This window comes from Engystomops pustulosus, chromosome 2 (genome assembly GCF_040894005.1).
Source record: "Engystomops pustulosus chromosome 2, aEngPut4.maternal, whole genome shotgun sequence".
In the NCBI taxonomy this organism is placed as follows: Eukaryota; Metazoa; Chordata; class Amphibia; order Anura; family Leptodactylidae; genus Engystomops; species Engystomops pustulosus.
In genome coordinates this window covers 101,205,487-101,233,058 of record NC_092412.1, presented here as the reverse complement: position 1 = coordinate 101,233,058, position 27,572 = coordinate 101,205,487, and the positions used below count along the sequence as shown (strand labels likewise).

General features: G+C 41.2%; 2 protein-coding genes across 6 annotated transcripts; one reads left to right on the top strand and one right to left on the bottom strand.

The window, feature by feature from the left end:
* Nucleotides 1-167: 167 nt before the first annotated feature.
* Nucleotides 168-11,938, bottom strand: MITD1 (microtubule interacting and trafficking domain containing 1). 3 transcript variants are annotated; one of them, XR_011853148.1, is made up of 8 exons: nucleotides 11,697-11,938; nucleotides 6,698-6,799; nucleotides 5,495-5,631; nucleotides 4,681-4,767; nucleotides 3,980-4,095; nucleotides 3,389-3,449; nucleotides 2,896-3,040; nucleotides 168-1,735 (listed from the first exon to the last, which is right to left on the bottom strand). XR_011853148.1 is itself a non-coding variant. In XM_072135762.1 (7 exons), exons 1-7 carry the CDS (start codon nucleotides 11,833-11,835, stop codon nucleotides 1,640-1,642), a joined length of 738 nt encoding a protein of 245 aa, XP_071991863.1. In that variant the 5' UTR covers nucleotides 11,836-11,932; the 3' UTR covers nucleotides 181-1,639. The 3 variants fall into 3 exon arrangements, 2 of the variants coding, with proteins under 2 accessions (XP_071991863.1, XP_071991864.1); XM_072135762.1 differs by lacking the exon at nucleotides 2,896-3,040 and having other exon boundaries at nucleotides 181-1,735; nucleotides 11,697-11,932; XM_072135763.1 differs by lacking the exon at nucleotides 2,896-3,040 and having other exon boundaries at nucleotides 182-1,735; nucleotides 3,980-4,083; nucleotides 11,697-11,931.
* Nucleotides 6,743-26,941, top strand: MRPL30 (mitochondrial ribosomal protein L30). 3 transcript variants are annotated; one of them, XM_072135768.1, is made up of 6 exons: nucleotides 6,743-6,767; nucleotides 13,111-13,186; nucleotides 16,788-16,871; nucleotides 18,516-18,662; nucleotides 25,122-25,195; nucleotides 26,762-26,941. In XM_072135768.1, the coding sequence occupies exons 2-6, from the start codon at nucleotides 13,136-13,138 to the stop codon at nucleotides 26,892-26,894; spliced, it is 489 nt and encodes a 162-aa protein (XP_071991869.1). In that variant the 5' UTR covers nucleotides 6,743-6,767; nucleotides 13,111-13,135; the 3' UTR covers nucleotides 26,895-26,941. The 3 variants fall into 3 exon arrangements, with proteins under 3 accessions (XP_071991869.1, XP_071991867.1, XP_071991868.1); XM_072135766.1 differs by lacking the exon at nucleotides 6,743-6,767 and adding an exon at nucleotides 12,054-12,248; XM_072135767.1 differs by lacking the exon at nucleotides 6,743-6,767 and adding an exon at nucleotides 12,337-12,467.
* Nucleotides 26,942-27,572: the final 631 nt, after the last annotated feature.

The following is a 27,572-nucleotide window of genomic DNA, read 5'->3' as shown; positions in this document are numbered from 1 at the left end:
GAAGTGTTGTGAAAAATGTTCTTACTTTATTGAGAAATTGCGCTTACTGCAAAAATCAGGCTCCAGAGCTCCTTCTTGTAGAAATCTGTATTCCAGCCTGTCTACAGAGGCTGGCTTACATCTAAGCTACTTGTGTCTAAATATATATACACACACAAATCCTAAATAAATGTAAACAATGAAATTCATCTTTCATCAAGTGTGTATTTTTATTGCATATCTATGATATATAGTCAACCGGCAGCGGGCTGTAAGTTGAAAATAAGGCAATGCACAGCTTTACTATGCTCAAGTCCATCAAAGCCTTTGACACAAGAATTGATGTGGAAAAGCCCTTCAAAAAAGACCAAGACTTCAGAAAGTTATTGCAGCTAAAATCAACAGCTTTAGATGACTTTCATGAAATGTACATGGCAAGCTTTATGCCAACTTTACATATGAATGCATGTTTTTGGTTGGTAGAAATCAGAGTATTAAATCCCGTCCTTCAATTGGAGAAATATTGACTGTGTTGGTAATGTAGTACCCTGCACAATAGTCCCCATATCATCATATAGTATGGATGAACGCACATCTGTTATTTTAATGAACCATTCTGTTAATAAGTAGAGCATGTCCTAGTCAGATGAGTTTTTCATGGATCACTCATGCTATAGGTTGTTAGGATCCATAAAAAACTGATGCAAGACTTTTTTAAACTTGCCTTGAAAAATTAACAACTATTTTGACTAAGGTCGTGTGCAAGTAGCCTAAGGGTTTGTTTGATTTTGGGTCATTTTAAAATTAATGGGATCACAGAGAATTAAAAGATTTATAGATCGGTATTTTTATTACAAGTGATAAATACATATAAAATACAATTCTCAATATGAGAACAGGAATAAAAGAGATACATATATTATATTTATGGAAAAACTTAGTCATGCAAATAATGTAAACACAACCACATAGTTAAGCTATGAAATCCCCAAATAAATATTACTGTATATAGGAAACAAATATTCAGTTAATGCTTGTCCAGTAAACAAAATAATGACTCTACATTACTTCAAGATCATCGGAATGATTTCTAGTGGAAAAAGTACCAGTACAGTTAAAATATCACTAATGTGGAATATGGGGATAACATGTATAATTGTACAATCATAAAAATGTTAACACAAACCGAAGCTTAAAGTTATAACCCAGACCTCATTACAACACAAAACTATGAAAAGCTCAGTCACATTATTACAATCTTTAATTTTGCCCCATTCTTGTGTATAGCCAGTAAAGCAAACAAATGAATAAATAAAGCTATAAAATACACAAGGCATATGATAAGAACACTTGTTAGAATAGCTACTGTGTTTGCATGCTTTAATATCGTGGCAAATGACCTGCAAACACATCAACCACAAATGAATTGAATTTGTGATAACTTGTTTCCCTGACAAGAGGGGGTCCCAGATACACATCCAGGGTCCCAACTTACACTGTGCACAAAAGAGAAAACACCAGATATCCCAATCAACAACTTAAGGTTGCTCAGAGCTACATGGCAGGAGCATATTCTGCTCTGGACAGGATATACAAATCCTTTATTACTACCGCGACTTGCTCAAAACCCGTTCAAATCACTCCACCGTACAGACTTTAGTCATGTTTTCCGAGTGTGGTTATTATGAAAAATATCAACCGATGTCTCATAGCAAGGGCGGAGGTCATAGTCACAGTATCCTATGGAATACCGGCTCTGGAAGTAGAACAAAATGGCAATAAATAGCAAGAACATAAGCACAAGATCAGTATGATACAGTGCAGAAAGTATTATATTAGCAGATTCACAAAAGCACATGATGCCATGTTAGAACATATGCCATGGCTAGATTTTTTTTTATCCAATGAAAGGGGAAAAAATAACCAATAAAGTAAAAATGTCTTATATGTCACATCAAATAACAGATATCAGAGGAGTATCTTTTTGGCCTTAAAGCACTCCAAAAAACACATACCGTATATACTCGAGTATAAGCCGACCCGAGTATAAGCCGAGGCCCCTAATTTTACCACAAAATACTAGGAAAACCTATTGACTCGAGTATAAGCCGAGGGTGGGAAATGCATTGGTCACAGCCTTCCCAGTATATAGCCTGCCAGACCCTGCCCCAGTGTATATAGCCTGCCAGACCCTGCCCCAGTGTATATAGCCTGCCAGACCCTGCCCCAGTGTATATAGCCTGCCAGACCCTGCCCCAGTGTATACAGCCTGCCAGACCCTGCCCCAGTGTATACAGCCTGCCAGACCCTGTCCCAGTGTATATAGCCTGCTGCCGCTGCCGGACAGATCGCACAGAAGATATACAGGGGTCGCCGGAAAGGTGAGTTTAGATATATTTATTTTTTTGACTCGAGTATAAGCCGAGTTTGGGTTTTTCAGCACATTTTTTGTGCTGAAAAACTAGGCTTATACTCGAGTATATAAGTAGTCCCTCAAATCAGAAGAGTTTTTCAGGGTTAATAGTTCACCTATGTGACTAAGAGCCATGATTTATTAATGCCACAACCTCTACACAAAGTGCACATTGTGTAAAGGAGTACAGGCATATGTTTATTAACAATCAGCAACCTAGCCAAAAATAGACAATATGTGGTTCACAGTCCTGAGTCATTTGAAGTTTTATGTATATAACTCATACTGCTCTCATTAATGTGGTCAGCAGCGTAAATAATAATGTACAACTAGTTTTACTGGATATATTGCATGTATTTATATCAATGCATCAGCAGTCATATGATGTAAATAGATGAGGTCAGAGGGTGGTGGCAAGATCACATGGGTGTGCATGCACTGATGCAAAAGATCTCTGTGCCTAATCTCAGCTCCTCACTTCTCCATTAGGGTAATGGTATTACCTGTGGATTTGCTCTGAGGAATTTCTGTGCTGCAAAACCGGCGCGTTATACAGTAGCATTTAAGGGAAATTAGTTAGATGCATTCCGATACACCGAACAGGGAAAAATCTGCAGCGGAAATACTTTTCTGCTTGGGATTTTTCATCTGCAGCAAAAAAAAAATGAAACATCACTTTTGCTGTGCATCCTTTGCTATGTCCGACCTTTGCAATGTAAACTGTGAGAATCCCCGTCCACACTCTGGCTAAAACAGCAGTAAAATTGTAAGGTACAGGGGTAAAACTGATGTTTGTTGTGTTAACATCACTAGGGGATTAAAATTTCAGAACTTTCTTTCATTTAAAGCCTATTTAAATCCTGCAACTGTTCCACAAATGTGTACAGTACCCCAACTGAGCAGTGTTTCTGAAAGTCTTTAAGTACACTGCAGATGTATAAGGAGTGGACAAAAATGTGATTTCAACGCTAAAAACCTGTTGTGAAAGTTACTTACCTGTGGCTTCTTGAAATAATCAAGGCCTCTTCCAATCTTAATCATCCAGCCATTGTCAAACCTGACATTAAGATGAAGAACATATTATACATTCTTTTTTATGCAGACATCAGAATACACTATGGCAAGATGAAATGTTGTACCACAGTTACAACAAAGACATACATTTTATAGTGCTGGCCTAAAAGGCCCCACAACAGAAGTAATGTATATATCATGTAAAGGCCAAATACTACCTTAAATAGTTTACTTACTTTCTTTTGGAATATTGCTTAACATAACAAAGGAAGTTAAAATATGTATATGTCAGCAATAAAATACATTGGTTCTACTATGATGTGTTTACATGGACTATTGGGGGAGATTGATCAGAAGTGTCCGAGAGCTGAACTGTTCTAGTTGCCCGAAGCAACCAATCAGAGCTCAGCTTTCATTTTCCCACCAATGTTTATAAAATGAAAGTTGAGCTGTGGTTAGTTGCCATGGGAACTAGAACAGTTCTGCTCTAAGACACTTCTGATAAATTTTCCATCTTTTTAACCCACTTAAGTAGGGTACCCTGGCAGTGATTTCACTCATATGTTCTCCCACCTGATTTCTCGGTCATGAATAGATGGAGAAAAGGTGACCTCTAGTGTTACACCAAAATCCTGGAGTGAATTCTTGATCTCTTGCAGGCCGCTCATCTGTTGATCCTTGATATTCTCCTAGTCAAATGATAAAAATGAAGTGGTACCTGTCATGTCTACAAAGCTTTTAAAAGCAGGGCATCAGGAAAGTAACAGAAACCAGTGAATGTAGGCATAAAAACAACTGAATAAAATACAAACAAGTACCATCCATAAATAACAAATCCCCACAAATGCAAAGTAATAAGCTGTAGTGATTTGCTGTATTTTCCAGCGCTGTTCTTATACCACCATGCTATTTGGAGTGATTACTTCTCCTTGGCCATGAACAAGCAGAAATGTTTACAAGCCACCGTTGTAGGAGTAGAACATCAATTTTTTATCACATCAAATTAAAAAGTGTGATCCAATTATTTTGGTCTCACAGAGATTTTCTCTTATAAACAAAAAGGCCCTGTGTGTCTAAAACAATTGTCTCGTGCATGGATTACCCCTTTTTCATCTGAATCGGGTCAATTCCTTTTTCATCTCAATTCCTACACTGGTCCCTATAACTAGCTATAGTAGTGCATTAACTTGTACCATTGTGTTGGTATAATTGGTATTGGAAAATTCAATAGCATTCAATAGAATTTAAAAAAAGATGAATTGAAAGCAACTCACTTCATCTCTAGAAGTCAACAAATTGATTTTCTTCACTTTGGAAGGACCTTTGATGAGCATTTCACAGAATCTTAAAAAGTTATACAACTGTAAAGTAAAAAAAGGATAAAATACACACACATAAGTTAAAACAGGAAACAAATACAACTTCCACACCACCACTTATATGCAATATTCTAAATTGTGCTGAAACACTTGGCTTATACACGAGTATATATGGTATATAAACCTAGAGGGACATTATGAGGGGCATTTATCAAAACCAGTCAACATGCGATTTCGATGGCCTTGACTAAGTGCACAGTATCCTGAATTTATTTTATGCACCAACATCGATGAGGAGGGGGGGGGGGCCTTAATGGGGTTGTCCAAGGGTATAAAAAACCCTTGGCTGGCCAGGATGGGGTGGGTTAAAAAAAAGTATTTCAGCTTCCGGCTGGCCCGCATGGTGCAACGATGGGAATAGGGATGGGTAAGCGTGGCCGGCTGGAAGCTGAACGCAGCGCAGCTTCCGTGCCCATTTGTTTCCATGGGGCACGGACCGGAGAGATTGCAGCGCTTGATGCCAGGAAGGACCGTGGAGGCAAGTACTTTTTTTTTTTTTACCCGCTCCATCCCAGCCAACCAATGGGTTTTTTATACCCTCGGACAAACCCTTTAATATACCTTTAGGCCATTTTGCAATTCAAGCCTGCTGGGTCACATATCTGCCTAAAACTCTTGTAGCTATTCCATACAAACGTTTAGGTTTAAAAGCATTTGCGTCTGGCAATTGCATTTTGTAAACACAGCGTTACAGTATATCTTCACTTACTTGATGTGTGTGCCGGATGTATGGATCCTCCACCCAAACTTCTGTCAGCATCTCATCCACATAGGGCTTGAACAGATTTTCGTAGCTATAACCAGTTGCATTTTCTACTATCTTTATTTGCTTGTGATATTTTCCCTCTACGAAAAAAGATGTTAATGCTACTAGTTATGAGTAGTTTTACATATTTACAGCAGTAGAATAGCTCAACCCCAACCTTCATTGTGACCGAGGGTCATTGGTGTCAGAAAAGTTTTTCTATAATGACATAGAGACTTTCACTTAATAGAATACTTTTAATAAGTGTTTTTTGTTTATAGAATTAGCAAGAGAGTAACTAAATATGTGAAGTTTTTTTAAATAAGCCAAGAAACTGTATAAGGCTACATTCACACTACCATATGGAGGACGTATATATACGGCCGATATACGTCCTCCATAGACGGCAAGGGACGCACGGCGCCCTACGGGAGCGGTACGGTGCAGCACACGTGCGGCACCGTACCGCTCCGTACCTGGGAAAAAGATAGGACCTGTCCTATCTTTACCCGTAATACGGCGCCGTGCACCATGTATCCCTATGGAGAGGGGGGTTGGGTGAGCTGCGTTTACCTCCTCCTCCTCTCCCCGTGCACTGCCGTTGCCAGCTACGGTATGGTACGGGCGGGCAACGGCAGAGTGAATGTAGCCTAAACCTCTACCAAAATATGTTATAAATACATACAGCACCAAACAGTCACCCTTTCCCAGGTTCAGAGACAAAAAGGGCATGTACATCATTTGGTAGGGGGAAAGGGGGTGGCTCACTTCAAACGGTTATATCTCCAGTTAAAGGTGATGATTGATAATATTAAATGGGAGATTCTCTTACATATATATAGTAATGACAGCCATGGGAGCCTTTAACAGATCGCCACCCTCCTATGACGTAATGGAGGTTGCCAACCGCCATTTAAAGATGGCAGCACCCAGTTTTAGACCTGTTAAGTGTCATGGTCAGGTTCAACGGCAGCAGCTGTTAATTACCGTTATTGGTGCCAGCAGTTATCAGCAGATGTCAGCTCTGTAATACAACGCCACATATGGAGAGGGCTCTGCGAGTCCAAGGTTCAGTACATGGAAATATGGGTTGTTTGTAAAGAAAACACAACCAATGGAACCCAAAACATGAGAAGTTCATGAAATGAAATACAACTACATTTTTACCTTCCTTTTCTTTAAGAACATGATGCTTGATTTGCTCAGCCCTGTCCATGTAGCTTCTCAGCTTCTGTCGGTAATGGTTTTTCTTTGCTTCATCCTTTGTAGCTATAAAAAGGCAGATTACAAATCAAGTAAAAAAAAAAACATTTTGAATCAGGACACTTCATCCGCGAACCTAATCTAATCAACTGACCAGGGTAAATTGGCAAAACCTGGCCTGCCAGTCCTCGTCACCTGCATGTATGTACATCAAAGTCCTATATCAAATTATTGTAATGTTCCATGCTGTATATTAGTGTTACTACTTCCGTGTAGGAGCCTTTCCTGTGTGAAGTAATTCAAGGAGACACCAAAGTGCAAATGTACGGGAAAAAGACTTGGAAAAAACCCAAAGACAAAAGCAGCACTTAAAGGAGTTGTCCACTTTCAGCAAATAGTTGATAATTAAAGAGAAGTTATACAATTTTTCAATATACTTCCTGTATCAATTCCTCACAGTTTTCTAGATATCTGATATATTTTCTTGCTGATATCCTATAGAAAGCTTCTATGTTTACTTCCAGTGGATAGAAATCTGTCCATGGCTCGTTAGTATCACAGAAAGTAATCAGAGATGTGTGATATAGCGAGCTGTGCACCTGTGTTACCATGTTCTATAGGATGTCAGCAAGCAGAGATCTAAAAAACTGTGAGGAATTGATACAGAAAGTATATTGGAAAATTGTAAAACTTTTCCTTACACAAACCATATCAATTGAGGGTGAAGGGAAGAGTCTGTGTATAATTGTTCAGCACCTAGTGGAGTTATGGTGAACCTTTTAGAGACCAAGTGCCCAAACTACAATGAAAACCCAATTATTTATCACACATAGCCAATACACGCGATCAGTGCTAGCACCAATTGCGAATAGTAACCCCTGATCGAAGCCATATTGGCTTAGAACATCGCTCCCCATGATGCAACACTCTCTCTACATGGCAGCCTCTAGTCTTTGTAAGACCCGAAGCTGTATGTTTACTGGCCATTTGTTAGAATGTGGCAGTGGCACATTGTAATAAATTATCATTAAACCCCCTATATACTACCATACTGTAGTATGGCAGTGTATGGTAGGATCAATCAGCCAACCTAGGGTTAAAGTATCCTATGGGGTCTGAAAAATAATAAAAGTTTAAAAAATAGAATAAAAACCCTAAAAATTTCCTTAGAACTGATTTAAAAATAAACAGTAAAAATTATAAACTTGTTAGGTATCGGCGTGTCCCAAAATGTCTGATCTATCAAAATATAAAAAGGGTTATTCCCGACATTGAACCCCGTAACTGAAAATAGCACCAAAATATATGAAATTACACTTTTACGCCATTTTACAATGTATGAAAAATCTAAAAAAAATGAGGTTAAGGTCGGACTGTCCTCAAAATAATAGCAATGAAAATGACATCTCATCTTGCAAAATATGACACGTCACGCAGTTCCCTACTCTAGTATGAAAAAGTTATTAGCGCCAGAAGAATTTTTTTGTACAAAAGGTTTAACTTTTTAAAAAATATATTAACCCCTTAACACCGAAGCCACTTTTCACCTTCCTGACACGGCCCATTTTTTCAAATCTGACATGTGGCACTATAAGGCCGGTTCCACACTTGCGAGTGTGATGCGATGAATTTGCATCACACGCGCAACGCGTGCTGCCCGGATCCCACAGCCCAAAGGTTGCAAACCGGGAGTGAACTGACACGCTAAATTCACTCCCGATGTGCAGCGTTCGGGCGTACAATATCCACATGCTCCCCAGTAGATAGGTAGTCCCAGTGTCACGGGTGCCCCTGCGATTTAGGTCTCGGATCGCAGGCACATCCATGCCCCTCTCTGTGGTGGCGCCCCTTTCCAAGCTCCTGTCCCACCACTTTCCGGCTCCTGTCCCGGTTGGCCAGCGCATGCGTGCTGGCACTCACGGATTTAAAGGGCCAGTGCGCTGCTTATTGGTGCTTCCCGCTTCCCAAGTTCCTATAAAGACTGGCAGCTACCAGATAGGTAGCCATACCACATGTCCCCCAGTATGTAGGTAAAAAAAAAAAAAAAGAATATTCACTAACCAGCGCTCCCTATCGCATACTATATTATCTTTATTCTATAGATCACTCCGATTACTATGATACCTCATTTATATAGTTTTTCAATATATTTTTACAATTTTACTGGATAAAAACGAATATAAAGAAAATCTCATTTGTTTTTGTATTGCCATCTTTTCGGAGATATAACTTTAATATTTTTTGTTTTAGGGCTTATTTTTTACGTGTTGAGTTGTTCTTTTCATTGGTACCATTTTGGTGCACATTTTTTTTTTTTTTATTTTGGCAAGTTTTTCTGGTTTCGTTTTCAAGGCGTTCACCGAGTGGGTCCAATAATGTTTCAGAGTTATTGTACAGATTGTTAAGGATGCGGCGATACCAAATATGTGGGGTAACAGCCAGGTCCTGTTAGGAGGCAGGTCCCGACTCCGGGAAGGAGATCGCTCAGCCCCGGGGCACTGGCAGAACCCGCGGCTGCAATCGGAGCAGCGGACCCCCTGGTCTGGCCATGGTCATGTCATAGAGAGAAAAATTTATCTATATTGAAAGAATTTGAATATGTTTTATTTCCAACTGTTGTTAAGGCTGAAAACACTTTTTTTTTTTGCTTTTAACCCCTTAAGGACGCAGGGTTTTTCGGCTCATTTCTCGCTCTCCAACTTCAAAAAACCATAACTTTTTCATTTTTACGTGTAAAGACCTGTGTGAGGGCTTATTTTGTGCGTAACAAATTTTACTTTCCCGTGATGTTATTTATTTTAACATGCCGTGTACTACGAAGCTGAAAAAAAATTCCAAATGTGGAAAAATTGAAAAAAAAAAAAAACGTTCTTGTGGGCTCAGTTTTTACGACTTTCACTCTTCGCTCCAAATAACACGCCTACTTTATTCTTTGGTTCGGTGCGATCGCGGTGATACCAAATTTATATAGGTTTTATTGTGTTTTAATACATTTTCAAAAATTAAACGAATGTTAGCATCTTCTGACACTAATAACTTTTTCATACTTTGGTGCACGGAGATGTGTGAGGGGTAATTTTTTGCGAAATGAGGCAACGTTTTCATTGCTACCATTTTGAGGTCTGTGCGACATTTTGATCATTTTTAATTTCATTTTTTATGTAATGTAAAAAGGTGTAAAAGTCGCATTTCGGACATTTGGGCGCCATTTCCCGCCTCGGAGGTCACCGCCGGCCGTAACCGTTTTTATATTTTGATAGATCGGGCATTTTGGGACGCGGCGATACCTAATATGTTTGTGATTTTTACTGTTTATTATGTTTTATATCAGTTCTAGGGAAAGGGGGGTGATTTGAATTTTTTATATTTTATTAATTTTTTTTTTTTTTTTTTTTTTATTCCACTATTTCTTAGACCATCTAGGGTACATTAACCGTCAGATCGCTCCTACCATATACTGCAATACTTCTGTATTGCAGTATATGGCATTTTTGCAGCTCATTGTAACGAATCTGCAGATGCCAGATAGTCTCGGGTCAAACGAAGACCCGAGGCTACCATGGCAACCGATTGCCGCCCCCCGATGACGTTCGGGGGCGCGTCGATCGTAATAAAGATGGCGGCGCCCGCGCGCCGCCGTCTTTAAATCGTCGCCGCCTTTGCCGGCGGCGTTGAAAGGGTTAATAGCCGCGATCGGTGCAAGCACCGACCACGGTTATTAGCGGTGGGGGTTTGCTGCAATATGCAACAACCCCCACCTCTGTATGAAGAGGACTCAGCCCGTGAGCCCTCTCCATACATCCCTTATACCTCTGCGCCGTAGAGCTACGGCGCAGAGCGTTAAGGGGTTAAAGAAAATCAACCACTCCAAAACTACAAAAAGTGACACTACAGAGTTCAACTCTATCTGCGACCTCCAGACACAGATCCAGTTGAACCTAGTGTTGACGCGTAATGATGTTAGCTTTACACATTATTCTTCTGCCGTAAGGTGCAGCAGAGGCTGGCAGGAGCAATGTGATGATGTTATCGCTTGTGTCAGCTTCACAGCCACACATATCCGCAGAGAAAGGGCTGTTTTGTGGGAACAGGAAAAGTATAAAACACAATTGTTTTTTGTTTTAATAAAATCTACCATAAAAATTGAGCATGATAAATCAAGGAGAATTAGATCAAGCTTCATAGTCTGGTACAGTGTCTCCCGCCCTTTTGTTCAGCACTGCACCCTGCATCTGCCTGTTGTAATATCACAGTAGGAGGAGGTTTTAGCAAAAAGTAGGGGGGGGGGGCTCCTTGTACAGTGTAAACAGAGGGATTCAGTGCTACCATGTGAACGAGAGGGGGAGAAGTAAAGGGGCCACAATGTGAACGGGAGGAGGGGTAATATAGCCAGGGCGTTAGAAGCAGGCAACCAAAAACATAGGGGTATTACAGAGTTTAGAGGGTGGCCACAGGAATGGGTCATTATTCTTTTAGGGGTCTTTAAGATGGGTATTACACTATGTGGGAATACTACCGTGGGGCAATAGCTGTGACATAGGGAAAACAAAAATGCTGTCCCTCTTTGGTCGGGTTCATATGTGGAGTCTCACGTTTACTAACAGAGATGGAACACAAGGTCAACTCAACATGCGATTGTCTGTGGAGCCTTTGAATTGCATTTCAAAACTCTATTGGTGCTTTTGGTGTACTCTTCAGAATTACCCAATGAGTAATCTGCTTGTGGACACTGCCTGTATATAACTCAACTTAAATAAGTGTTTTTAACTCCCATGTGGCTACTAATGATTTTCTGAAAATATCCGTTTGTACCGTCCATCAGGTGAACCTTGTGGGCGGTATGTAATGGTGACAAGGATGTTCAACACCATGTACACGGTGTATAAGAGAAGTGAGATGTGTACAGCCAGCCCCCTGCACTGCCCCGCAGCTCGTCGTCACATGAACAGTCCCACCTACTGACCCTTGAGAACTTGCAGCAGCAGCTCTATGCCTTCCTGATAGCAGACCAGGCTCTCCTGATAGCGGCCGCCGCCGTCCAGCTCCACCGCCCTCCTGAGCACGGCGCCCGCAGAGTTCTCTACACCAGCCAGAGCGGACATGACCAGGGCACAGGCTCTCCGCCGCTCACTATCTATCGCAACCCCAATTTCACTAACTAAACTTCCGCGTTCCACTGACAGGAAACGCGCACTTCTTGTCACTAAGCTTTATTTAGCAGACAATACTTGACAATAGTCAACAGTGTTGTGTTACAGAAGCTACGAATAATGATTTTCGTCATAGATAAGGCTACACAGCATTGGATAGGAATAGTATAAAATCAAAACGCAACCGGAGCCGATAAGTAGATTCCATACTAGGTATAGAAGACCCTCATGGGCCACGTCTGATGACGTAATAACCGCGCGCCTCCTGCATTGACTGTTTCATGTCAAAAAGCTGGTAGTGACCTTCAGTCCCGTTACTTGACGCTGTTACCCACCGCCCCCGCTACAGCTGACGTGACTGCATGGTAAGTAGTGGCCTGCCGGGAGGGACAGATCGCTATGGTGCACTTGTGGAGGGTTCACATCCACGCTTACCCGCTGTTTCCAGTTTGAGTGTCGGAGTGATCCCACATGTTACCATAGCAATTACTTTCTGTGGTGCTGATGGAGATGGCTAAGCTTCAGATGAAGTTTTAGTTTGTGTCCACGCAAACGGTGGGCTTATGGCCATATTTTGGTCACAGGTGGGGGACCCTACATTTATACAGCTGTCATATGGATAGGTAACGTGCTTTTGTGGGCCTTCCCATGTAATAATGTTCTTCCCTATAATATGTATATGTGGTTACTTTGTTAAGCGCTTTACAACTGCCATTTTAGATTCATATTCCCTTGTGCCCTTTATGTACTGATCATTGGAACCCACAGCAATCAAAAGTGCTCCATGTGAAAGGAGTGTAGGTGTTGCTCGCTTCACCTGTCCTCCATTTGCTTCTTTGGGACGGCTTCATTCCCTGTGCAAAGGGGATAAATGTTTGTTATGGAACAGGTCATATAAACAAAGTAACGTATTAGATTTTCTCCCACTTTGCTATTTTGTTTTTCAAAGCACCTTAGAAAATATGTTAGCTAAAATATAATCTATGATCTGTTTCAGAATTCTAATACTGTTCCCTCAAAGCATAGGAGCAAACCTGTAAACCATATTGTATCAGTTCTAGTGACATAATTAAGACCTGAAGAATGAAACCTGAAGGTCACAAGGGTGGGAAGATGTTTTAAATATTTATTAGATTTTAATAATTCCAATGATTTCATATTAAAATAGTTGTTATAAATCTCATACTGTTCTGACCACCTTAAAATGTTTTACAAATGTTTTTGTAGTTCTGAAGATTGATTGATTGATAAAATGGTGCTGGCACAATTTAACGCTTTGCAAAGAAAAACATTGGGATTAAAGGTAGGTAATTCCTTTTTTAGTCACCAATGATTACAAAATTGTTCTGTGTCTTCTTTGTCTCCAGCATTGTAATGCAGGGCCCATCTTCTAAGGTTTAGTAGGAGTCCCAGAAGAGGGACCCCATTGTTCTGAAACATTTCTTAGCTATATGCCATCATTTTATGGATAAAACTCCTTTATATTGTGAAATTGTATATATTTATAACATAATTTGGTAAAGGTTTATACAATTTTACCACTTAAAACATTTTTTAATGGGTAAAAAAAGACACAACATATTTCTCACATCTTTAGTTACCGTATATTCTCAAGTATAAAAAACTGTGCTGAAAAAAAACCTAACTCTGGTTATACTTGAGTCTAGTAAAAGAAATTTACAATGTACTCACCTGTTTGATGCCCCCGCAGGTCCTCTTCTTGCTTTGGATGCTCCAGTGCCTCAGCGGGTCTCTGTGCAGTGTTGGCGGCGCACAAATTATGACGTTGGCAAGCTGCTGGCGTTGTATGTGCCAGTTGTGTGTGGGGACCCATAGGCTATATACGGGGGGGCGGAGAGGCCGGGCAGGCTATATAGAAGGGGGGGGGGGGCAACCAGGCTATATACAAGGAGGGGAGGAGCAACCAGGCTATAGACAGCAGGGGGGGGGGGTTGGGGCGCGCGGCCAGGCTATATACAGTGGGGGGGGCGTGCGGCCAGGCTATATACAGCGGGGGGGGGGGCGTGCGGGCGTGCTATATACAGCAGGGGGGGGCGGCCAGGCTATATACAGCAGGGGGGGGGCGCGTGGCCAGGCTATATACAGCAGGGGGGGGCGCGTGGCCAGGCTATATACAGCAGTGTGGGGGGGGGCGCGTGGCCAGGCTATATACAGCAGTGTGGGGGGGGGGGCGGCCAGGCTATATACAGCAGGGTGGGTGGGGGCGGCCAGGCTACATACAGCGTGGGGGGGGGGGGGCGGCCAGGCTACATACAGCGTGGGGGGGGGGGGGCGGCCAGGCTACATACAGCGTGGGGGGGGGGGCGGCCAGGCTACATACAGCGTGGGGGGGGGCGGCCAGGCTACATACAGTGTGGGGGGGGGGCGGCCAGGCTACATACAGCGTGGGGGGGGGGCGGCCAGGCTACATACAGCGTGGGGGGGGGGGCGGCCAGGCTACATACAGCGTGGGGGGGGGGGCGGCCAGGCTACATACAGCGTGGGGGGGGGGCGGCCAGGCTACATACAGCGTGGGGGGGGGGCGGCCAGGCTACATACAGCGTGGGGGGGGGGGCGGCCAGGCTACATACAGCGTGGGGGGGGGGCGGCCAGGCTACATACAGCGTGGGGGGGGGGCGGCCAGGCTACATACAGCGTGGGGGGGGGGGCGGCCAGGCTACATACAGCGTGGGGGGGGGGGCGGCCAGGCTACATACAGCGTGGGGGGGGGGGCGGCCAGGCTACATACAGCGTGGGGGGGGGGGGCGGCCAGGCTACATACAGCGTGGGGGGCCAGGCTACATACAGCGTGGGGGGGGGGGGGGCCAGGCTACATACAGCGTGGGGGGGGGGCGGCCAGGCTACATACAGCGTGGGGGGGGGGGCGGCCAGGCTACATACAGCGTGGGGGGGGGGGGCCGGGCTATATACTATACTCATTTCTCGCTCTCCAACTTCATAAATCCACCATAACTTTTTCATTTTTACGTGTACAGACCTGTGTGAGGGCTTAATTTGTGCGTAACACATTTTACTTTCCCGTAATGTTATTTATTTTAACATGTCGTGTACTGCAAAGCTGAAAAAAAATTCCAAATGTGGAAAAATTTGTGGGCTCAGTTTTTTCGACTTTGACTGTGCACTCAAAATAATACGTGAGCTTTATTCTTTGGTTCGGTGCGATCGCGGTGATACCAAATTTATATAGGTTTTCAAAAATTAAACGAATGTGTACAAAAAAGAAAAACTTTTTGCCTTCTGATGCTAATAACTTTTTCATACTCTGGTGCACGGAGATGTGTGAGGGGTAATTTTTTGCTAAATGAGGCGATGTTTTCATTGCTACCATTTTGAGGTCTGTGCGACATTTTGATCATTTTTTATGTGATGTAAATAGGTGTAAAGGTCGCATTTCGGACATTTGGGCGCCATTTCCCGCCTCGGAGGTCACCGCCGCCCGTAACAGTTTTTATATTTTGATAGATCGGGCATTTTGGGACGCGGCGATACCTAATATGTTTGATTTTTACTGTTTATTATGTTTTATATCAGTTCTAGGGAAAGGGGGATGATTTGAATTTTTAATATTTTATTAATTTTTTTTTTATTTTTTACTTTTTATTTTTTCTTTTTTATTCCACTATTTCTTAGACCATCTAGGGTACATTAACCGTCAGATCGCTCCTACCATATACTGCAATACTTCTGTATTGCAATATATGGCATTTTTGCAGGTCATTCATTACAATGAGCCACTGGCTCATTGTAACGAATCTGCAGAAGCCATGTAGCCTTGTGTCAAAAGAAGACCCAAGGCTACCATGGCAACCAAATCGTCTTTTAAACGGCGCCGGCGACTTTGCCGGCAGGAATGACAGGGTTAATAGCCGCGAACGGTGCAAGCACCGATCGCGGTTATTAGTGGTGGGGGTTTTCTGCAAAATGAAGAGGACTCAGCCCGTGAGCACTAGATAGGGCCTAACTTGCTGATCTTGGTGGCATTATTGATGAGGCGTCCAAGGTACCTCCATCAGATTCTTTGTCGAGCACTGCACTCTGCAATCTCCGTGAGGTCCATAGAGATGACTGTAGCAGAACTGACATGCGCTGCCGTCTGTTCCATTCTTCTAAGGGAGCGACGAGGGGTCAGGCTGAGGTACCTTGGATCCATCTGACCCCTTGTTCTTGTATTCTGCGGGGGTCTCATTACTGATACCCCCACAGATCAGCAAGTTAGGTCATATGCCGTGGATAACTTGTTTGGTTGGAAACGAGGTCATACCTCTGTAGTGAGTTGCTCTTGAAATGCTTCCCCCAATTTTTATTGTAATCTTGTGAATGAGTCAGATGGGTGTTCCTGCGCTGTCCTGAGTCAGGGAGTCCTCTTATAAACATGTCTCTTGCATTTTCCTTTCCTGTGGTGAAGGTGTTTGCAGGGAGTGGGGGTGTTTAGCAGAGGACAGACATGCTCCGCATGATGATATTTAAATGACCCAGTGGCTCTTGTGAGTTAAAAAATGAACCCGCCAATCTGCATTGTAATCCTTTGAATGAGTCAGACGGGTGTTCCTGAGCTGTCCTGAGTCAGGCTTCAGCACCACCTTCCTCCTCTGTTCTCTAGTAAACATCCCCTGCCCCCAACTCATTTCAATATCATCAAGCAGAGCAATTCATTACAAAAAATTGAGGTAGGACTTGATGTGCCTGACAAGAGCAGAGCAGAACTGCAAAAATTGACTATGACATTCAGGCACCAATAAATTCCTGTCATGAAGAACTTTTTTCTGATCTTTACTTCTGACCACTGGTGACTAACACTTTATTGTTTTCTTTTATTTGTATTTTATACATTATTATATTATATAATTCATTCTACCGTTTTAAACTAACGTTGTGATGTTTAGCATTTAACAGAGCACCCTTCCTTGTCACTGGTGTGGACTGCCTGGATACGCCATAGGTTTACAAAGTCTCGGATACCACAAGAAGTAAGATTTAGCTGTTTTATATAATGTTCTCCCCTTCCAAAATTCTCCACTTTGTCTATTCTTCTCATCATTGCAGGGTTTTTGATTAGGGACCGGGTAAACTATGAATGTAAATAATAGTTTCTGGCAGTTACTCTGACTTCTAGACCTGATTTTTAACCCCTTCATGACTGCCATACGTGCAGAAAGGACGTTTGGCCAACTTCAAACGTTTATCTCCTGAACCTTGACACCTAGAAACACAATTCTGGTGTCATATCAAACTGGAGAATCTCCCCTTAAATATAGCTTACGCCTTAGATATCTGGATTGTATGGATGCTTCACAGAACCAGGGAAATCCCTTTTTAAAGTTAGACATTTTTTAATATACCATATTTTTCGGACTATAAAGCGCACAAAAATACTTTTATTTTCTCAGAAATCAAAGGTGCGCCTTATAGTCCAGAGCGCCTTGTATATAAACCATACTTGCAGACAACAGCTGCCTTGAATTGTGCACAGGTCTGCCACCTGCTGGTCATTCATCCTTTTAATCAGGTGCGCCTTATAATCTGGTGCGCCTTATATATGAACCTAGACGTTTTAGCAGGCTTTTATTGATGGTGCGCCTTATATTCCGGTGTGCCATAGGGTGATGGCACACGTTCAGTTTTTCAGATGCAGTTTTTAAACACAAAAGCAGGTGTGGATCATAATGGGTGAGACAAATAATTGGAAGAAACTGCTCCTCCTCCTACTATTACTCCATTCCTGGTTTGGGCATCAAAAACTGCATCCGAAAAACTGAACGTGTGACATCACCCCAAGTCTGAAAAATATGGTACAGCTTTCTATTTTGAGAGTTCCAATTTATACCTTTAAGAGTCGATATCTCCGGTTCTGTGAAGCATCCATACACAATTTCATATTAAAGAGGAGTTTAATATTCTGTTTAATATAACACCAGAATTGTTTTTCTATGTGCCAGGGTTCAGGAGATATGGGCCTTTGAAATGTGCCCCCCTCCAGCCTGTCATCTGCAGGCAGAATATAGAAGAAGCTGCAGGAAAGATTGAGCTTACAATTTGCAGAATTATAGGAGTACATGCATCCTCACCATCTGTAGAACTTGGGGAAAGGGTGATGGAATGATGCTGTACATATTTAGAACATCTTTTGGTAAAACTTTATTCTGTTTAATCTGAGTAATTTTTAGTAATTTATTGGGTAATTTTATAAAGAAAAAAATATGTAATTGATTAAACTATCCTATCAAGTTAAAGTCTCACATGTCATGAAAAAAACAAAAGTAAAAAAAAAGCTTTTCCAAGGATATTGTCATTTAAAGAGGCACAAAACTGCGAAAATTGTCCTGGACATTCTGGAATCATTGACCCTCAGTCACGAAGGAGTTAAGTTCTGAAATCTGCACTTGATTAGAGGCTTGTCTTCACTGTGCTGCTTATTCACCTATTTTATTACCTGCACCAAATTCTATTTGGGAGTTCTATTCACCCCAGGATCACATTTAGGATCACATTTTGGGTCACTATGCATTCTCTCGAAATATAAAATAATTTTTGAAACACGATGGACTCGAAAAACTATTTGTCAATGATTGGAAAATTAATAACCGTCCACATCTTGCTTATTTTACATACAGGCGTTTGAACCAAAGCCAGAAGATCATGAAAAGTATGGGGGAGATCCACAGCAACCACATAAATTACATCTCGTCACTAGAATAAGATCTTTTATTGGAAGACCATACTGGGAGAAGGAAATTATTGAAAAACTAGGACTCCAAAAGGTAAACCATTCATGTGTTGGGAAAATATTAATACAAATTTCTCAAGGGAGTAGACAAGGGTTTTAAAACTATGACTACATGTGGCACACATGATCATGGTTTGTGCCCGAATTGCAACTGTATGGAAATAAATTAAGCTGCTTTTGGAAGAAAGCATCCATGTATTTCAAGCCACAGACAGACCTGCAAATGTTAGGTGGTGCCGTATAATGCCCTTTTAAGGACTAATCCTCACGTCCCCGCAATATTTTACTAACCTTTAATTTTCCTAATATGTAAATTTTGTAAAGAGTCTAATGGGGCGTGTAGTAGCCGGTGCGGAGGCTACTTTACGCCCCAGTAGTCTCCTCGACCCTCCAACCAGATGTCTTTCGGCTCGTAGCTGAGCGCCTTGTCCGCGAAACCTGTAGTCTGTGCATGCCCAGAACAGCAGGCCAGCTGCTGCGCGGTCACTGTTCCGAAGCCGCAGTAGCCTTTTTACAAAATTTACATATTAGGGAATTAAAAGTTAGTAAAATATGGCGGGAACGTGAGAATTAGCCCTTAAAAGGGCTATCCTCGCGACCTATAGATGCACCTACCACCCGACCAACCTTTATAGGTAGATCCGTGGTGGTAAGTTCCCTTTAAATTCTTTCAGTATCTGCTTGATAAGCAAACCAGGTACAGAATAAAATTATACAAGTTGTGTGAGGCAGAGACAGGGTACGCATATTCACTTTGTGTCTATTAGGGAAAAGACAGGACAATACAGCCCCCAGAATGTCCACCACACATCAGCACAAGTGGAAAAATTTGTGTGGGACCTCATATTCCAACTGCTTAATGAGGGGTACCACACATACACATATACTAAAGCCCTTATTAAAGTACCGCTATTCAAATGCCTTATGGAGAAAAAAAATACAATGGCCTGTTGGACAAAAAAAAAAATCATAAACCACTTCTCAAAACTTGAGTCAACCTCTGAGAGCTGACGAAAGCAGAGCACTGCAAAATGAGGGGGTGTTGTGCTTGAAATTTAAGACAAAAAAAGAGTTGATGATGCTGACAACAATCAATGATGCCAGCTGTACCCCTGTCAGCGCAATGTCCTTATCAGACAGGCCGGCCACCATATTTGGAGTACAAGGAGAATGTCGCAACCTCTCTTCTCATCAGCTCTACCTCTTCAATAAATATTCCCCGAATAGTGCCAGGGCAGAAGTTCTGTCTGTGGCGTCATCGACAACACCCGCCCCGCCCTCTAAAATGGCTTGTGTGCACAAAGAATGGTATCAACAAGGATAGTATATACCAAAATGATATGTCCTTCCAAACCTGGGCTGTGTATAAAGGATTGATTCCCAATCTACCACACAGCCCCGTAACAAGACTAAAAACTCTATCATTATTATACCCCTAGATAAATACCTAATAATTTTATTATATGCACATTTATAGGCCTATGCCTGTGAAAAAAAAATTACCAAGTAAATATGAGGCCTCAGATGCAGCCTGATAAATGTTACAAAATATCTTTTCACTTTTATGCTTGGGCCTATGTCTGAAAATGTCTCTTATAAATAAAACATTTGTGGAAAAATGAAAAACTAAATTTAACTTTCACAAAATCATACATATGTAACTAAAATCTAATTTTTGTCACCTTCAAAAAGTGTTCACATGTTGGAGGCTTTCACTGTACTAAAAAATATGACCTCTAAACTTCAGAAATGGCATTCCCTCCATTCTGAGCCTTGCTGCCAAACTAAAAAAAGCAGTTTACAACCACAAGTATTGCTATACTCTGTAGAAATTGTGTAACATAATTTGGGGTGCTATTGTACCCCTTGTAAAACATGGAATTTCAGGAGCCAAAGTAACCTTTTCTTGAACAAATTCCATAGTGTCAGGGGAACCAGTTTAAGGTACACCCAATTATAGTTGCAAATAAACGAAGTAGAAGAAGACACACGCTTGCAAGTAGAGTGGAGGCTGAACAGTGTGTGAGTATTATATGACCCTGCATCTCTCGCGGACACTCAGTGAGCACCACTGGATATCACAATCTTGCTTCCTTAACCATTTGCAAGCCAGATAAGACTGTTAAAGTGTGTGTGTGCAATGCTTCATCCAACTAAGACAACAAAGTGATGATAAATGTGCACTACGTCTTATCCAACTAAAGTGATGGCAAATGTGTATTGCGCTCAATCCAACTATTGCGTCTAAATTGAGACAGTACGTATAAGAAAGCAAAAAAGAAAAGAAGATTTTGACTTTGATACATTTTTGACTTTTAAATTTTATATTCATTTCAGGATTAAGACTTTTCTGAGAAACATTGAGGTATTTGTTACTTGAACAGTGTAAACACTGCACAATCCCACAATTGTTTCAGGGACCTCCTTTACCAACCAGTGTATATAGCTTTACTCACATTTGTTGCTAGTGATTTTCTTAGGTGTACTATTAGGTGTATTAGTTTGATATATTTATTATTTTGATATATGCATATGTGATTAGTAGGGTGGGATGTTGGACCTCTAGTACATTAATATTTTAATAAAACTGTAGTTTATAGAAAAACATATTCTGTGTATTTTTTTTGCAACTATAATTGGGTGTACCTTAAACTGGTGCTCTGGACACTTTGTAATTTGTTTTTGTTTGTTGCTGATACTTCAACTATCCGTGAGCACATGTTTTTGGACCCCTATTGGATGGAATGATATCCGTTGAGTACCCCAATCCTTTACCTATTTTCTTGAACAAATTGTAATTTTTCATTTCCACATTTCCTATGATAGTGAATACTGTGGAACTTAAACAGAAGGGTCAAACCGTCCACTATACCGCATGATATATTTCTTCAGGGGTGTAGTTTCCAGAATGGGGTCACTTTTGGTGGTTTATCACTGTCGCAGTACTCCAGAAGCTTGTCAAATAGGACATGGCACATGAATATGATTTCATAAAGACAATGTTCTCTTTCCAATCCCTGTCATATGCCCCTACAGCTATTTAAGACCACATATGGAGTATTGCCATAATCAGAAAAAATTGTGTGACATACTGGTGGCTAAAATTACATTTTCTTGAACAAATAGTACTTTATCATTTCCATGGTCCTATGTTACTAATTACTGTGAAACACCTGTAGGGTCAAAACGTCCACCATATCCCTTGATATATTTCTTTATGCTTTTGGAGGGTTATCACTGTTACAGTATTCCAGCTATTCAAATATGGCATTGCGCATGAAAATAATTTCATAAAGATCTGCCCCCCCCCCAAAAGCATTGTTCTCTTTCAAACTCATGCCATATGCCCCTACAGATAGAGAGAGTGATTTTATGACCACATATGGGGTATTGACATATTATTCAGAAGAAATTGTGTGACATAATTTCGGGTGCTTTTCTACCTTTAACCGCTCTTAAATATTTTACATTTTCATTTCCACAGTTCTATGTTTATAAATTCTATGAAATTCCTGTATGGTCACACCATCGACTATACCCCTTAATATTTTCCTTGAGGGGCGTTGTTTCCAAAATGGGTCAATTCGTCAGGGGTTTCTACTGTTCGGATACCTCAGGGGCTCCACAAAAGTAACATAGCACCTGAATGTTTTTTGCTTCTGTTTTGTGCCCTGCCATGCGCCTATAAACCAGTTGACATGTGGGCTATTTTCTTTCTCATGAGAAATCATATAGCAAAGTTTAGGGGACACCTTTTAGTTTATTTTCATAACTCTCCGACAACCCCTTTAAAGGAGAAACAGACCTCATGAAACCTGTTAAAGGGGTTGTGTCACCATAGCACATGGCTGTAATTGGGTCCAGTGCATTGTGACAAGTACTTTCACCATTTACACTTATTACAAATTCTGCAGGCTTACTGAGATAACTCCTTTTGTCCTTGTTGCTGGCGCCCTCTAGTGGTAGCTGTGTCCCGTCCTGAGCAACAGCTGATCTGGCCGAGTCTTCGCACAAACATTCCACCAGCTGCTCTGCACTACAGATCACTCCACGGGCTCACAGCTCCTCCTACACTGAGAGATCACCTGACACACTGCAGCCAATAGGAAGTGAGACAGGGGGCAAAGAGCCCAGCTGTCTACACCAGTGAATGAGGTGATTTCCACTGCTCCACAGTTGCTTCCAGCAGCAGATACAAGGTAACTGCAGACATACATGACTATCTGCTGCACAGAGGAGTCCTCCCCTAACATGGATCATAGCAATATGGCAGCCCTTCCTCCCTCCACCATTAGTCAGGTCACACAGGAGCCTACAGCAGCAGATACAAGGTAACTGCAGCCAGACATGACATCTGCTGCACAGAGGAGTCCTCCCCCAACATGGATCATAGCAATGTATCATCCCTTTCCTCCCTCCACCATTAGTCAGGTCACACAGGAGGCTGCAGAGATAACACAAGTAACAGGCTGAGCTCTGACCTCTCCTGATGCATCTCCTGTACTCTACACCATTCACTGTCCCTCCATGCTACCCTGCTGTCCTGCAAAGGGGCCCCTGTCCCTGACTAGCAGGGAAGTAGCTAAAGATCAGCAACATGTGAGAAGCTGTCACCTATTTATCTATGCATCCATGCATATCAGCCTGACCGACCATGATGCTGTGAGAATACATAGTACATGTGTACTATGTGCAGTGTCCTGTGTAGTGTGCAGGGGGCACCAGATTCAGGATTTCTGGCGCACGTTGTTCATGAATTTGGTGCCCCCTGCACTGCTTTGACAGACTGCACCAACTTTTTTTGGCATAGGACACATTTCACATTTGGACTTCTATTGGATCTGTAAATGCAGGGACTATTTGAGCACAGCAGGTGGAAGGAGACTCTGAAGGCTGAGCGTTCTGTAGCTCTGAGTTGTGCAATAACTGCTGCTGTCAGTGCTGTGCATGTGCCTGGCCCCTCCCACATCTGCTTCTGTGTGGAGCAGAATAGAGGCTGAACACGCATCATAATAACAAATAGAAAGGTATTTTTAATTCCAGGTAACCATTACAAATAGATTTTTGAAATATTTTAACCTCTGACAGCTTTTTGAAGTCAATTGTTTCGTGACATAACCCCTTTAAGAGTAGTTTGCAAGGTACAGTTTGAAAAATGGGGTGAGTTATGGGCGTTTCTTATTTATATATGCCTTAAAAACACTTTAGATATGTATTGGTCCCAAAAAACTTTGTTTTGGAAGTTTTCTCTTATTTTGGAAAATTGCAGTTCTATTTTAAGTCTCTTTTACATCCTAAAAAAGTAAAAGAACACTGACAAAGGATGCAAACCTAAATTAGACCTATGGTGAATGTTGGATATAAACTAGTTTGTGAAATAAAATGTTTTATCTGAAAAGCCGAAAATGTCAAACTTTGAAAATTGATAACTTTAACCCCTTCAGGGCCAATGGTCATTAATGCCAGAAAGACATGGTCAATTTTTGAAGTTCTGCTATGCCCCTCTTTAAATGATGATATCTCTGGAAAAGCTCTACATATAATAACAAATTTTAATTTGTGAGACTTTATCTTGATACAATTGGCAATAATTAAAATTTGCCAATAATTGACTAACTGGATAAAAAGCTTATTTTTTCACATTAGTAAAGTGGTAAAATTTACTACTTCTTACAAAAAACAAACTGTTATAAATATGTAGAGCATTATTCAATCACCCTTCCCCAGGTTCACCTACAGATGCAGAGGGTGCATGTAATTCTGTTACATACATAATCCATATATCATATTAAAGGAGATTCTGCTGTTTAATTTGACACCAGATTTGCATTTCTAGATGCCAGGGCTATGTCAAAAAAAAAAAAATCTCTATCGCCTAGATAAGTTGAAGTGCTCCAAATTTATAAACATGTAAACACGTGTCAGATTTGAAAAATGGGGTTGCGTCCTTGAAGCAAAACACACAAATATATTGTAATGCTCTATGGGAAGCCATTTATAAGGTGTTATGGCCTAACAGAGAGGTAAAGGACTAAAACACATGACCACGCTTGTTCTTTGAATCCTGAACTGCATGGTCGCTGCATTTCACGGACCGAATGCTATGCAGGAGAGATGAGACACCAAGCATACTAACATTATGTGATGCAAGGAATCCCTCCTTCCCAGTGGAACAATCAGCCACCAACCAGCTCAGTCACGAACCAGTCACTCGTTGTTTTTTTTTTGTTTTTTTTTTTTTTTTTTAGCAAGCTGTAAATGAAGTTTTGAAAGCTATGGAATTTTGTAAGATTTCTCAAACAAATTATATAGATGGGAAAAAGGGATGAGGTCCTAAGAGACACTGATTTGGAAATGTGGATGGTATAGGAGAGTTTTAGCGGAAGCACAGAGTAATGTTGTGGGACGGTTAACAAACCATTAGTGTATTTGCACAGGTTGCTGTTGCATCTAATGTGTTTTTTTTTTTTTTTTTTTTTGTTTTGCATTTTAGGCTCAAAAACCAGTTGTGCATAAGAACATCCCATCCGTCAACAATTATCTCAAAGTCGTCAAGCACTTAGTCAGGTTTGTACAGTGTTAGAATTATGATACTTTTTATTGGACCTATAATATGAAAAGGTTCTGGTTGCTTTTAAATGTGTGTTGTGTGTTTTTTTTTTTTTTACTACATGCTTCTAATATTTTTCACCAAATCTTAACTGGAAAGATGTATGGTGGCTCAGTGGTTAGCACTACAATCTTGCAGTGCTGGGGTCTTGGGTTCAAGTCCCATCTAGGTCAACTTCTGTAAAGAATTTGTATGTTCTCTCTGTGCTTGTGTGGGTTTCCTCCCACACTCCGAAAACATGCTGTTGGGTTCATTAGATTGTGAGCCCCATGGGGGCTCTGTGCAGTGTTGCAGAACCTGTGTGCACTATATAAATTGATTATTATTATTAACACTATAAACTATCTATTATTATATTGAATTGTTCTCCTACCCATAATCTAGACAAATGTACCCCTTTGGCATCTACATATTTATGGGCTGATATAATTCTTGCCAAGCACAGTGAGGGAATAGAGCAGACTCAGGAGTTGTACCTTCTGTGGCAAATGTTAGCTGTTACCACCAGCATGGGTGGGTTCAGTTTTAAACTTCTAGACATCACTGTTTGTGGTCAATGAAGCATTTGAACACTGAAACAGAATGTGAGGTATTCTGTGTCCTTTTGGCAATTCTGGATGTTCAAGCTCTCCAAGCAAAGTTAAAATCCACAACATGCTCCAGATCCCTTCTCCATGTCCAGGCTCCAGCTCATTCAAACTACTTATATAGGAAAGTTGATACATCAGGGCTGCTATAGTGTAAGCTGTGGCTTCTCACTGATACAGTATTCATGTAAATGGGCATATTGCATAAATATGAGCGCTGGTATGGTGAGTTATGAACAATCTTATGGATACCCCATGGCTGTAGCAAAAGCCCTTTCTGAGAAGCCAAAGTATCTGACTTTCTGATAAACTGAAGAATATAGGAAGAATCTAGTATGCATATTGGATTATAGCTTTGCTTGGAGACTTTCAAAATCCTAAATAACAGACTGAAAGAAATGTGACTCATTAACTATTTTCTGCATGTTAGATTATTTTTAGTAATTATGTAAGATTCAGTGTCCTCACATTGTGAAGCTGTGACAATGACACTTGGATTTCAGTGTAGGGAAGTATTTTGGATTTTATTGCATCGACTATAATAACTTGCTATGTAAAAAAACGTTATTAATTCTAGACAAAAAAAGTTTTTCCACAGCTCTATAAAGGGATCTCTTAATAATGCAACACAAAAGGATTGTACCTAACCATGTGTAAAAGAACCTAGAACCTATTTGCAAATACTGTATTTGGGGATTGTAACTTCATAGTCTCTTTATGAGACCATTTATACTCTCTAGTCTTTTGAGATTAGTAACTACACCATCTACAGGGTTCCATCCGAGCAATTTTGGGGATTGTCAGGATCTTCATAACAAAACAATATCAAAGTTGCTTATTTCAGAATAATTGTAAGGTAAAGAAGCACTGTCGTGAAGAGTGGTGTGTACCATATTTTTTTTCCCCTCTGTTTAAATTGTTTTTTATGTTCTTTAGAGTCCAGCCACTGAAGCTACCTTATGGGGTTCCAACAGAGGAGGACTTGTCAGACACTTATCTGAACAGCCGTGGCCAACTGATTATTCGCAAAAAGCTGCAACCAGCTGATATGAAATCAATCGAATCCTAGTTGTGGTGTTATTATCATTTGTAAAATAAAGATTTTTGTACAGGGTCTGTCTTTGTAATTTCTCATTTAATGTTTGAGTCCTCTAGCCCACGAGCGACTTTGATGCGTTAAACTCTCATCGTGAGTTTACTGAAACGTTCGGCCCGATGCTCGGAAATGGTCATTTCCTGTTTGTGAGCATTGGGCTGGACGTTCCAGCAAGCTCCAGAGGCGAGCGTGATGTGACACATAAAACTCGCTGGTGGGCAAGAGGCCTTAATGTTTGGGTTAACCCTTCATGCACAGTTATGTGCACAAGGCACCAAAGAAAGACCGCACACCACAAAAACTATGCTAAATACTTTTCAGCTAGTCGGCAACTACTCTGTAACCAATGGGGGCAAAAACTTTGAAAAGTTTCTTTGTTCAGTTGATGTCCACAGTTATGGTGCAAGGACTTTTAAAGGGTCAGCAATTAATAAAATGTCACCCTATATACTTGAGTATAGATATACCTGAATATAAGGAGTTCACAAATTTTACCTCTGTGAAAATGTATTGACTTGAGTTTAAGTGTCAGGTGGGAAATGCATTGGCCACACCATTTCACACACTCTGCCCCACACATACACTATGATGTCATCAGGCGGTTACACCGCCGCATCATTGTGTGTGTACATAGAGCAAATGGATCCCTCT